Source organism: Convolutriloba macropyga, chromosome 10 (assembly GCF_964194025.1).
Source record: "Convolutriloba macropyga chromosome 10, txConMacr16.3, whole genome shotgun sequence".
Taxonomy (NCBI): Eukaryota; Metazoa; Xenacoelomorpha; order Acoela; family Convolutidae; genus Convolutriloba; species Convolutriloba macropyga.
The window spans coordinates 24,366,049-24,380,307 of NC_134477.1; the positions used below are offsets into that span (position 1 = coordinate 24,366,049).

The 14,259-nt window shown below is 34.2% G+C and overlaps 1 protein-coding gene across 1 annotated transcript in view; it reads right to left on the reverse strand.

Moving 5' to 3' along the window:
* The window catches only part of LOC142348830 (X-ray radiation resistance-associated protein 1-like), an 87,299-nt gene that overhangs the window by 20,635 nt on the left and 52,405 nt on the right, over positions 1 to 14,259 (reverse strand). Inside the window, exons 7-9 of the mRNA XM_075400360.1 lie at positions 12,086 to 12,237; positions 1,401 to 1,482; positions 473 to 638 (exon numbers count right to left, since the gene is read on the reverse strand). Of these exons, the coding sequence (XP_075256475.1) occupies positions 473 to 638; positions 1,401 to 1,482; positions 12,086 to 12,237 (400 nt within the window). The remainder of the gene's footprint in view (positions 1 to 472; positions 639 to 1,400; positions 1,483 to 12,085; positions 12,238 to 14,259) is intronic.

The following is a 14,259-nucleotide window of genomic DNA, read 5'->3' on the forward strand; positions in this document are numbered from 1 at the left end:
GTTTAGATAATTAGGGGTGACTTGTATAGGAACAAATCTCAAAATGACCTCTTCACCTTGAACATTACCAGCAGTTCCTAATTACTATACATTACAAACGAAACTACTGTTAAAGTCCAATGTTCGAAAACAGAAGTCAACAATCAAAAACGGAGGTAAATGCTTGAACAGAAAGAAGTCAAAATTCAAGTCATGAACAAACTTGCTTTCTGCTAAAAAAAAAGACCTGTAGAATCTCAATACTCCTCTTCGAGTCGTAAAAACCTGTAGAATACCAATACTCCTCTTCGAGTCGTAAAAAAAACCTGTAGAATCTCAATACTCCTCTTCGAGTCGTAAAAACCAAGAGCACCGCAATATAGCTACGCTCAGCTTACAGCTTCGCAGCTATAAAAAGTCAGGAATTTCTGCTATACGCTGTTTCCGAGCAATTGAACCAGACAGATTATAAGGTCAAAGTTGTTTATCTAACCTGGCAACGCAGGTGGCGGAACAAACTGCTGCACGACGTGTTTCTTCCTCGCCTCAATCATCTCCAGAGTGTTCTCCTTACTAGGAAGGGGATCGAACACACCTGGGTACTCCAGGGCCATAAAGTCAATCGGCTGTCGCTTCTTCGGAGGTACTACTTCCGCAATCTTAAGTCACAAAAACTTCAATTAAAGTGTGCGCTACCTTTAAAATGATTTTATTCGACAATAATTTTATTCGATTCTGTATGTGATATTGATTTTAAATCTATAAAATATTAATTCAAAACGCTTGGTTAAACATTTACATTTTATGAATCACTTTAAAGACATATGAATAGTTTGGCCCTTATACCACCAGTAAAATATGTTTCAAAACCATGTACTTGTCTATCTATTGCAGCACGTTCATGTAATTTGATAATTTTGCTATTTAATTTCTAATTCTTTTGTTCCGGATTTCTAATGATAAGTTGTTTAAATTTCTCAGAAAATTTCTGATTACTGCTCGGTCACTTCATATAGATTGACACATTTTTTTTGGTAAAACCAGGACAGTTCGCGATTTTTTTTCTCATCTCATTTTCCCAAGATTTTGAAACATTTTTTGAAATATTTAACAGAACACTTGCTAAGATCTAAATCAACTCTTTGTCAACGTGTAAAGCTTAGAAAAAGCATATCAAACACAGTGCTCGCCTATTGATCTCAGTTTACTAATAAAGATAATTTTATGTCAGAATTTTTGAGGTTTATAGTCTATTTTTTACTAAAAAGCTCAATTAATATATGGCTTGGTAAGATAATCTTAGTCGACTCATTGAAATGCCATCAGTTCAAAAGTCATAATCCAAGTTTTGAATCACAGCAACTCTCAGATTGCTGGCCCCTCGTCACTCTCATGTTGATTTATTATGTGAATAGTTTTACCTTTCTATGGGGTGGAGGCATGGCTGTTGGGTTTTCTACAGCAGGACCCTGGGGCACACGGGACTTCTGAGGCACATCGAATCTAAATATGTCAATTCTGATCATGCTCTATATTCACTCTTTATTGTTTCAAGCATAAACTAGGAAGGACCACAATAGTATTTTATGGAAATGGGTAGGTCTATAGAAAATTGAAGTATGTAGCTCCGAGAGAATGCAGAGCTAACGTCGGAAGAATTTCTCGCGAACAACAGGCGGCGTAATTGAATTTAGAGGGGACTGTAGCTTATATAATTTTTACTGGTGCAAAAATTCGTCGAAGGAGGGTTTCGAAGCCCCGTCTTCCGCCCTACTTGAATAAAGCATTAACCACTCGGCTATTAGGCCTTTCTGGTAGCTTAGCTTACAATTACGTTCGGTTTGGCAACGCATAATTTATGAATAAAAGCAATTAAGGTCACACAAAAATCAAGAAGTCAAGTGTGAAAGTCACGCGAGAAGTGAAACCGAATAAATGCTCTAGAAAACATACCCGGCAGATTGCCGGAAAATAGCCGCCGTTGATTCCAATAAGCATGATTGGGATTGAAAGAATAGAAGTTATTGAAAAAAAAAAGATTTTTGTACAAAATTAATTTTTAAGTCGGATTTATTTTGATGGCATTTCGTAGTTGAACATACTTCGGTTTCTTAGAGAGAGGCTACAGGGGCTACTATAATTGCCAATAAGCATTAGAGATGGTAACTAAGACTAATAGGAACGACGTTCAAATAGCGGGCATCTAAAATTGGGCTTTCTGGGTTTATCCCGTTTCTATTTCTGACTTAATTTTTTGTACTGACTCTTTTCAATTTGAATTTCTTTGCTGAGCAACTGATGTTCAAAATCACTTTTAACAGAAGAAGAGAATAGAGAAACTAGCCTAGAGAAGTCAAGAAGATTTCACGCAAAATGTTGAAAAAGCGGCAAAATGAGGTAAAGCGAAAAAAAAGTCGACGAAGTAAAAAAAAACATAGCAGGACAAGTCCTGACGTACAATTCAAAGATTTTTCATTGACTAAACAGAAAACTAGACCTAGAACTGACTATGAATGGATTGGGAAAACCACTTAGAAAACAATCCGATCTAAAAAATCGAAAAAAAAAAACAGTAAAAATCAAAGTGAAATTGCCGCATGTGAACAAAAAACCACTAGCGAGAAACCGAATTTTTGTTCAAACAACGTTATCTCACTCTACTTTAAATTTAGAGCAAAAAAATTTCACGCCACAAAACCACTCGCTTTTTCGCTCCACTTCCTGTTTCGGCGTGACCAAAATCACTACTCCAATTTGACTTCAAAAATCATGAAAATGTGTGTGAACAGATCTTAAAACATAGCAGGAAGAATTCTGGAAGCGACTCGAAGCATCAAAACTACACAAAAAAACCGTAATTGCAGCTGAAGTCATTACCCTTTGTATTAAAACTTTAACTCATTACCTCCCCAGGTCTGATCTAAAAAATAGCTAAATTTAAACCACTATCACCAAGAGAAACAAAATGCAGCATAATTTTATATTATTGAAAACGTTTGGCAACATTAAAAAAGTGCGACATAATTAGGATGGCCAAAACACCAACAGCCTGAAAAAGCTGACAGGGTTATCAATTGCGCTCAAATAACTCATGATCTCAAGGTCGCGAAAGCAGACGGCAAATAATAACCATAGAAACTAAGTTAAATTTTTCAATAATGCGCAAATTTACGAATCGGAAAACCACTACAATTAGCTTTCCAATCACTGCAGTTAAGCCAAAATCAACACATACTTCTTCCTTGATGTATATATTCCAGACAACATGATTTCATACTAATTCAAAAATTAAATTAATAGAAAACACAAGCAACAGAATAAAAATCAGCAACAGAAGGCAAAACATTGTTTAAAAACAATACCAAGGACTAAAGAAAACTGCAATAAGTAGTAATAAGCAAAAAGTTTGGAATAGGTTTTCTAGCAAACTCTCAGGACTAATGTATGATGAATGAAATCAATTGCAAACCAAAGAAATGACGAAAATCTAATAAAAACCTGAAATCATTCAATTATTAACAACTGAAAAATTAAAAAAAAACGAATAAAAATGTAGATGCAAGGACAAAGCCAGAATGATACAAACTAGAATGTGAAAAAAGGGCAGAATGTAAGGAACACAGTAACAAAAAGACTAATTCTTGATTTTTGAAAGTTAAAAATCAAATTAAATAAATGAAGAAAACGATTAAATATTAATCTTCAGCATTCGAGACATAGTAAAAACAACGAGACATCCGAGACAAAGATCTATCATCCAACGAAACGAAACAAAAAAGACAAAATCAGAATTCAAACCTACAAAACATTTTGCAAAAAAAAGTTCAAAATTTTTCAGACCGCATTTATGAAAAAAAATTTTCAATAAAAAAAATAGGCTATGCCAAAATACGATTGATTTTTTATTGAACGAAATTTATGTCCCTCATGTTGCACTAGTGCTAGTAATTTAAACCAAATAACAAACAAAAGACTGAGATTAATTGGAAAAAAAACTACCAAAATCGGATTAGCATATGTACAATTTTATAAAAACAAAATTACATCGAGATAGAAAGAGGTGTTGAGTATAAATGAAGTCATTACCCTTTGTATTAAAACTTTAACTCATTACCTCCCAGGTCTGATCTAAAAAATAGCTAAATTTAAACCACTATCACCAAGAGAAACAAAATGCAGCATAAAAATGTAGATGCAAGGACAAAGCCAGAATGATACAAACTAGACTGTGAATAAAAATGTAGATGCATAAAAACGAATAAAAATGTAGATGCAAGGACAAAGCCAGAATGATACAAACTAGAATGTGAAAAAAGGGCAGAACGTAAGGAACACAGTAACAAAAAGACTAATTCTTGATTTTTGAAAGTTAAAAATCAAATTAAATAAATGAAGAAAACGATTAAATATTAATCTTCAGCATTCGAGACATAGTAAAAACAACGAGACATCCGAGACAAAGATCTATCATCCAACGAAACGAAACAAAAAAGGCAAAATCAGAATTCAAACCTACAAAACATTTTGCAAAAAAATGTTCAAAATTTTTCAGACCGCATTTATGAAAAAAAATTTTTCAATAAAAAAAATAGGCTATGCCAAAATACGATTGATTTTTTATTGAACGAAATTTAAGTCCCTCATGTTGCACTAGTGCTAGTAATTTAAACCAAATAACAAACAAAAGACTGAGATTAAATGGAAAAAAAACTACCAAAATCGGATTAGCATATGTACAATTTTATAAAACAAAATTACATCGAGATAGAAAGAGGTGTTGAGTATAAATGAAGAAATTACTAGAAAAAAAGACAAACCCCAATAAACATTATTTCTACGAAAAAGCAAATTGCAAGCAAAAAAGGGGCACTTGGACGAAAAAACGGCCAAAAACAGTTATCTATATGTGCCAATCAGTCAAAAACTACTTTTCAAAGTCAAAAAGTCATTCACTAAACGCAGCGCATGATCAAAAAACTTCTCTCGCTCAGAAAAAATTAGTTCACACTGCAATTTTACTCACTTTCGCTTTCCGGTCAAAAAATCGTCTGAATGAATAGTACTTCAGGTAAAAAAACCGTAAGAAAACCAATACTCCTCTTCGAGTCGTAAAAAAAGACAGCGCCCCAATACAATTCAAATTCTTTGAATTGTAAAAAAAATAGGAGCGCTATAATAGCCGGCTGAGAAGATGAGGGCGGCTATTAATAAACAGTCAAGGGAAAATTTTCCATAAAATATGCACACTTTGCAATAGTTGCTTCAAAATTCGATCACGAATAATTAATCCAGTGCCTTATTGAAATTAATTTATTACTAGCAGGTTCGCAGCAATCATTAAAAACCAATTCGCGACATATATTCCACGAAGATAATTCATCCATTGAAAATTGCATTCTGCTCTTGAGAAGTGGTCTAATATCTAGAGTGAAATCAGAGATAGCACAAAAGTTTGCACTTAGAGGAAAAGTTGCGCAAACAGAAGTTAAGCTCACATGATAAACCAATGTGAAAATACAAAAGCAACAGTATAACTTCGACGCAATTGAAGTAGCATGGGGTGAGCGCGCCGGTGTAGGGGAGCCAAAGGAGGGGAGGGGGAGCAGCACACGTGACGAGGGGAGCTCGCTGGTTTACGGGTGAAACGACGTGCAGGGGTTGGGGATGGAGGGTAAGTGGGGAAGGGGTGAAGGGGGTCGAGGCGTGAAGTGGGTGGGGGGTTTAAGTGTGGCGGGGGCAAACGACGAAATCAGCAAATAAAAAGTCGCATTGAAACCAAAGGACTAAAATAATTGCTACAAAATTTATAAATTCTAAGAGGGTGTAGTCATGATACCTTCCTATTGGTGCAAAAAACGCCCCCGAGGGGTTTGGACTGTCAACCTATTGGATAGCAGTACTGCACATTAACCACAAAGAACAGAAAACTTTGCAACCTCGCCCCTCAAAAACTTATTTGCACAACATTAAATTTCTGAATGAGAGTGATTTAGATCACGAAAAAACCAAGAAGTCGAGCATGAGAAAGTAACTCGAGAACTGACATCGACAAAATGTTTCGGTCGAACTAGAACAAAACGGCCAAGCACAAATTTTGATTCAGACTCGTTGTGTCAGATCAATTGAAAAGATTATTTGTCATATTTCCAATTACTAACCGAATAAGGCCGGACAAATTGCTCTCAAACTATAGGTGGCGCAATTCAATTCAGAGGCTGTCGCCTAGATAGACCTTTTTATGGGTCCAAAAACATCTGATCAGGAAAATATTCGAACCTCTGACCTCCCGAGTCCTCGACAAAAGCATTCACCTCTCGGCTGAAGCCCTTCTGATTTCTACTGAACTTTGGAATGAGAGCAATTGAGAGCGCTCAAAATTGAAACAGAAGCATTAAAGTTACTTGAGAAATCAAAGAATGTTCTTGAACAAAGAGCAAAAATGATCAAGCGAAAATTTTGCATACATAAGACACGTGATTACAAAATTCGTCAAACTAATGTCAACCTTGGTTCGCGAGCAATTAACAACCGTAAGGCAGCTGCACTAAATTGAGTCGTCAGAAATCGGGATTAACATTATGTTCCGGAGGCGGGGTTCTTTGAACACAGATAGCCCGACTTATTACGCTTCTGCCTCTTAACCCATAGATCCAGGTTCAAATCCGACTGTTGACAGTCGCATTTAGTGACCAGCATGTTTACGGGCCGTTAAAACAAGAAATAAACGCTTAAACATGGCGCCGATGTTGAATTAATACAAGCTATGCAAAATTTCCTAGCATAAAAAGTCATAATTTGATTTGTACTGACAAGAAAAAAAAACAAAGAGTTAGGAAAAAGTAACAAAAATGAGGTACATAAGACAGCACAAACCAAAAAAACCAAAAATCCGAATCGAAAAAAGGAAAGCATCACCGAAGGGAAAGAAGAAAACAGATTAAATGAAAAAAAGAATATGTCAAAGTGAAAGCAAAGATAGATAGATAGAGAGAGAGACACACACATACACACAGACAGACACACACGCGCACGCGCACGCACACACACACACACACACACACACACACACACAAAGAGAGAGAGAGAGAGAGAGAGAGAGAAAGAGAGCAAGATTGCTTGTCTATGCGAGCGAGAAATAGTAACGCAGAAAAATTGAAAGACAGAAGAAACAAAGCCACAAATGATTGGAAGTATACTCTCTTGGTTTTTTTCAAGCCATTTGTTTGCTTTGATCTCCAATGTTGCAAAAACATCTTTAATCAAATAAAAGATGAAGATAAAGCAGTAAAAAGAGATGACAAATATCAGACAGCAAGATAAAAAGCAAAAACGTTAAAACACAAAAAGATATCGGAAGATTTTTAAAACAAAGAAGCTTAAAAAAAGAAATCAAAGAAAAAAGAAAACACCAGCAGAAATTAAAACATACCCGGCAGATTGCCCAAAAATAGCCGCCGTTGATTCCAATAAGCATGATTGGGATTGAAAGAAAAGATATTGAAAAAAAAAGATTTTTTGTCCGATCTATTTTTATGGCATTTCGTAGTTGAACATACTTCTGTTTCTTAGAGAGAGGCTACAGGGGCTACTATCAATACCAATAAGCATTAGAGATGGTAACTAAGACTAATAGGAACGACGTTCAAATAGCGGGCATCTAAAATTGGGCTTTCTGGGTTTATCCCGTTTCTATTTCTGACTTAATTTTTTATACTGACTCTTTTCATTTTGAATTTCTTTGCTGAGCAACTGATGTTCAAAATCACTTTTAGCAGAAGAAGAGAAGAGAGAAACTAGCCTAGAGAAGTCAAGAAGATTTCACGCAAAATGTTGAAAAAGCGGCAAAATGAGGTAAAGCGAAACATTTTTTTGTTCGACGAAGTAAAAAATAGGAGCACTATAATATACTGCTGAGATGAGGGCGGCTATTAAAAAAGAAGCAATTAGATTTCGCAAAATGAAAGAACAGAAGGACAAAGCATGGACAAAAGAAGAAAGGAAAATGAGAAGACGAAAAAGAGTCAAAAGGTTGAGAGCAAAAGATCAGCTGAGCAACAAAAAATGTCGAAAAAAAACAAATGACAAAAAGACAAAAAGCTCAAGAAGAAAATATGAACCAAAGAGATTTTAAAACTGAAGAAAAAAGCGAAACTCGAGACGAAAGAAAAAATGAAAAAAAAGGAAACAGCATTAAAAAAAATATAGACAGGAAGACAGCACAGAAAACAAAACAATGGAAAAGGTCTCAATGAAGAAAAGGAAAAAAGAAAGACACAAGAAAGGAAAAAGGGACAGAAAAAATTAACAGAATTAACAAGAAAAGAAAAGCATCACAAAGAAGAGCAAAAGAAAAAAAAGGAAAAAGCAAAACAAAAAAAGTAAGCAAAGAGGGTGAGAAAATTCCAAAAATCTATCGAAGAGCTCAGAAAGAAAGACAAAATAAAAAAGAAATAAACAATAAAAACCAACGTCGGACACTCGATTGACAGACGGACCAATTTAACTCAAAGAAAGATGTGGTCCATAGATAATTTTTCATTTGTTCAAAAAAACCGACTACAGAGTTTCGAACCCGCGATCTTCTCTATGCTAGACGGACTCACCAACCAACCAGCTATCACAGCCTTAAAATATCCTATCTGCCAACCGCCTTTGTTTAAGCAAGAATATTGATTTTTGAAAAGATCAAATTTGACAACGAAAAATCAAGAAGACTGAAAAAAATCACACGAGAAGTTAAAATGAAATTGCTCGAAAACAATAGCGCCAAAAACTCAAACACAAAAAACAGTCGAGTTTTTTTCATAAAAAGACACATAATTTTACAATCCTTGTCTCAAATGTCGAGCAAAGTTTGAGGCAATCATTTGAGCAAAAAGAATCACATGCGAACTTCCAGCAAAATGAATTACATAAAAGCGAAATAAACAAAGGAAACAAAGAAAATATTAAGGAGAAAGGAGCAGAAAGCAGAAGTCGGAAGATTGCCGAAAAGCTGCAAAAAATAGACTTGCGTGCCGTATGATCTAGCTGGAAACAGATACAGATATAATCTAAAAAAAATATATCGACGCCGCTCAAAAAGCTATGTAAAAAACATACAGCGATATAATAAAGCTTGTTAAAATTCATTGCACAGAAACCTTTTCAATAGGGACTTTTAATAAACATACGAGTTCCTTTGACCTTAAACTAATTCAAATTAAACTGAAGTTTTGAAGTGCAAAGATCATTTTATTGATTGAATTAAGTCACGTATGATCGAAATCTTATCACGCATATGAGCTAAAAAGGTTGACTAAAGAAAAGGAGACATGACGTCACGCGCGCAAATGCCTTTAGTAATAGGAAGAAGTAATTCAGAAAATTTGACTTTTTCAGCTTTGCTGTGTCTACGAATGTAAAACGAAAAAGAGCGTAAGACGATGAAAAAAACATAGCCGGAACAATCCTGGAAACGACTCGAAGCCATATCGTCCGAAAAAACTATCTTTTGAATAAGTTAACAATTCCTTGCAGCGCGCATCAAAACAGAGATAACAACAGTCTTACGTCAAAAAACAAAAGAAAATTTGCCAGAAAAAGTAAGGAAAATTCGTAATTCTCATGTAGTAAAAGTACACAAAAAAACTAAAAACGTTGTCTCATGCAGCGAAAACTAATTATACAACCACAAAATATCAGCCTCAAAAAACTACGTAAAACAATACACTGGGTATAAAATCGCAAAAACTGAAATTTAGCAAAAAGTTGAAATATTTTCAAATTAATCACCAAAACGAAACAGAATATACAGGGGGCAAAAAAACGTTTAAACACAAAACAAAGACACCAATACAACTCGTAAAGTAAGTATCATTGTAAATGTTTTAAGAGAATTTCAACCAAATTCTCAGTGCCTTTCTAACAACTGATAAAAGCAGAGCTGATCAGAATTATAGTTTCAGAAAAATGACAGACTGATACATGCTACAATGCGGCAAAAAAGGACAAACACAAAAACATGAAAAACAAAAGGACTTGTTCTTGATTTCTGAAAGTTTAAAATCAAAATAAAAAACAAGTAGTAAAACAATTATTTTTTTATTTAGCAAACATAACCAACAAACCAACCTCGAAAGAACTGTCCTCGAACGGCTAGTGGGAGCTCTAATCAATTGCAGACTGTTTCGGTAAGGGGTAGCCTGATCGTGACTAAGAATTTCATAAGGGGGGTTCAAATAAACTCATTAGCGGTTAATATATACCACTATTAAGATTAAAAGTGCAAAAAGGTACCAATTTCGGGCACTTATCATTTAACTTTTAGTATTAAATTTCCGCTAACTGAGTTCAGCTGCTTGAAATTGTGAATGAGAAAAATTAAGATCACGCAAAACACAAAGTCATTTCACTCGAAAAGTCAAAAACGGTCGAGCAAAAATTTTGCATAAAAAGACGCACACGTTTACAATAATTGCTTTTCGAGAGCAACTAAAAAATCGAGAGCAACAACAATAACTGCTTCTCTTCGAGAGCAACTAATCATCCCCCTGCATAGATTAAAATGAAAAAACATAGTTAAGATTAGAAACAATGAAATACTTTGCAATGAAACTGTCAAACACTTTTTCAAAATTGCACTTATGAAATATTTTTTGCAGAACTTCAATTACTGAACACCACAATATCATTCAATTTTTAGCAGAAGAAAATAAGGATCCCTGACAGTGCACAAAAAACAGTGATTAAAGTGCGCAGTGCAAAGCCAGGGCAGTGATTATAAACCCAAAACAAGCAAAAAACAGATAAATTAGACAAAAAACTGCCAAAAATGGGCAAGCATGCGTAAAATTCGATTACAAAAAATACCTCACGTTATAAAGAGGCATTCAATGCATGAAATATCAAAAGTAAATTGTCATATGCACTGATTTTTAAAATTTTAAAAAAAACCGCTTTAAGATGCAAAAATGAAGAAATTACTTTAAAAGCCAAAAATGAATTAAAAATTGGAAAATATGTCTTCATTTAGAATTTAAAAAATTTAATAAGAATCTCAAAAATATTGTGGTATCAATATCAGAAGTTCGCATATTAATACAGCTTCTATTAAAAATTAAAAGAGAAACAGAGTTGATATTTAAAAATTATTAGCAAAAAATGGGCCAATTGGACGAAAAAACGGCTAGAAAAGATTATCTGGATCCGGCATTCTGTCAAAAAACATTTTCTGTCAAAATTCGAAAAGTCATTCACTGATCGAATCGCATGTTCAAAAACATTTCTCTCGCTCAGAAAAAACTAGTTTACACGTTAATTTTAATCTTTCGCTTTTAGGTCAAAACGCCGCCTGAACGAATAGTACTTCCGGTAAAAAATGAAAATCCTTAAGACAACAAATTCTCCTCTGCGAGTCGTACAAACCAAGAGCACCGAAATACAGCTTCGCTCCGCTTACAGCTTCACAGCTATAAAAACAAATATTAAAAAATTGAAAGCAGAAAGGAGAACGAAATAAAATGAGAAAAGAAAGGAGAGACAGGAAAGGCAGAGAAAAAGAGAAATCAAGAGACGAAAAAGAAAAGTCAAGAAAGAACTAGAAGTAATTGAAAAATGGAAGAGCGGAGAAAAAACAAGAGGTTTCTCCCCGTACATCGAATTTTGTTTTGGCTGCATAGCTTTTTTGCTCAGCCACCATGTTTTGCATCAATACCTTATAAGGGCTCTTCTCCCATTGACTAATTTCTGGTCATCGTCACATTTGCGTTTTCGGTCTCCTGTATCTAAGTTTTTTCCGTCATTGACCTCTTCCGATCACTTTTTCGGACATTGATCTTTTGGTTTAAGCGTGTTTTCGGTTATTGACAGCTACTGACTAGTCCTCTTAACTATGCTTGTTCTATAGGTCTCCAAAACATGCCTTTTGAAGCTGTTAAGCATGTAACCTTATTAACTGTCACTCATTTGATATATAAGAAGATATAGATATTGATAATAATTGTACTTTAATCAAAGCAGAAACATTTCTAATAGAGAAACAGAGTTGATAGGATGTTTTATAACCTAGTTGGTTCGATTTGAGACACTAAAAACTCCAACAATTTGTTTTGGTTTATTTGAGTACCTCTTAAGTGTGATTCCTAGTCTGTTGGTGAGGTATCTGTTGAGAAGAGGTGGTTCCCCGTTGTGCTTAGCCACCAATGGATTTCCAGCAATATTCACTTCCTGCAACATGGGCCACCCCACAACTGGCAGCACCCCGTCTTCTGACGCTATCTGAAATTTTTATCAATAAAGAGAAGAATCAATGAGATTTATTCAACTACTATATTGTAATAGAGGTAAATAGTTTTGGGCTCTCTAACCACATATAATGGATAGCAGTACAAAGCCGTACCAGTGAAATAGTTCCTATATTGCAATAACTTCAGATCGATAGCAAAGCTCGTTGGTAACAAAGGAGTTTAAACTATTAATAGAATAGGGAAACCACTTTATAGAACTGGGGCAAAGATTTTGATATCATAGTTTGTTGAGTTAAATGAGCAGAAAAAGGTTGATAATTTTAGAAAAATCAATAATCTGAAAAACGAAACATAACTGACTAACGTCGGGTGACGATACGAACGACAAGCAGGGCAATTTAATTTATAGGGGACGTAGCAGCTCTAAAAGGATTTATAGATCCAAAAAACAACCCCATGACTCCAGGATGTCAGTCTGACATCTTAACCACTAAGATACAATATGGCTTTGACACTCTTTAGCTCATGAACGCTTTTAAATTAGCAACAAACTTTCCGACTGAGAGCAATTGAGATCACTCAAAAATGAGGAACTCAAGCGTGAAAAAAAAATTACAAGAATTCAAAGTGATCTACAACTAAAGCGCAAAAACCAGTCAAGCAAAAACTTGCATAAGAACACGTTTACAATAATTGTTTCAAACTTCGTACGAGAGCAACTAAAGTAATGTGTATATGGCGACCTCCGCAGCATAGAGCCGCGATACGGTCGCCATATACACATTACTCTAATTCCCTTTATATATCCACTACTCTATATTCACTTCACAATCTTTACATAGGAAGTAATGATTATCCCAGTATAATATATTACATCCTTTAGGATCATTATGATTGATTAATACAGGATTCATAGTTAAATTTTTATTTAGATTGAATACATAAAATAATATTTTATCTTTATTTAGTTCTTGTATTTTCTGTAAATCTTTATAACCATAGGGAGGTAGAATCTTTGGTAATTTTATCTCATTAATATAATCTGGTTTATTATATTTACTAACTCTATTTGGATCACGTTATGCAGGATGTAGATAAGCAATTAAACACCACAATACACATTTATTATCAGTATTATGTATATTAAGTATATATCTTGATTGAAATGGTAATTCAGTATTACATCCACCACTAGGATAAAACCTATGTATATACATTGTTCTTTTAATAAATCTTGGCATGCTCTAACCAGATTGATTCATTTCTTGCTCTTGCATTCTGGTCTCCAACTCGCTATTCAACATATCCAAGTCATGAGGACCATTATATTGACTAGTCATTAGTCTAAATGTGAATTCGTTTTCTTCTAACTTATCATCTGTAGGTTTTGTATACCTAACTACATCAAAGGTGTCAAACTTGATATGGGGATGTATATTGTGCAATGTCCCCACTGCATTAATGAATTTAGGATCTTCATAACTCCTACTTGTTATAATCAATTGATTATACTTCATGTTATGATCCAAGGCTAATTCATTAACTTTATCTCGCAACTTCTTATCAACAAGTTTTTTCTGATTATTATTTTCTTTATGTTCTTCTGATTCATAGTGTTCATTTTTATTGTTATATCTGGTATTACATATATTGCAATATCCTTCAGTTATATTATTATCTTCCCTAGCTATATTATTATTATCATCTCCAGTTATATCCTTATCAGGTAAATTGCTTCGCAGATCTTTACCCAACTTTATCCAGATGCATCTTTGTTTTCAAATGTTAATCCACACTATATTGACTCAGAGAAGTCTTAAATATTACACAATCAAAATTACTCCCATTCTTTATTATTTCCCCATTAACTAGTCTTACATTATTCCTATGTTTTAATGTTGTCACATGATTATTATAAGCGGTATTATTATCTAGATATATCACAACTATCACAAAACTTTATTCCTTCTTCTGGATACTGCTCATCTAACTTGTGTTCTATATCTTTATTAGTAAGTTTTATTCCATCCTCATTAGCACCCTCAATAATTTA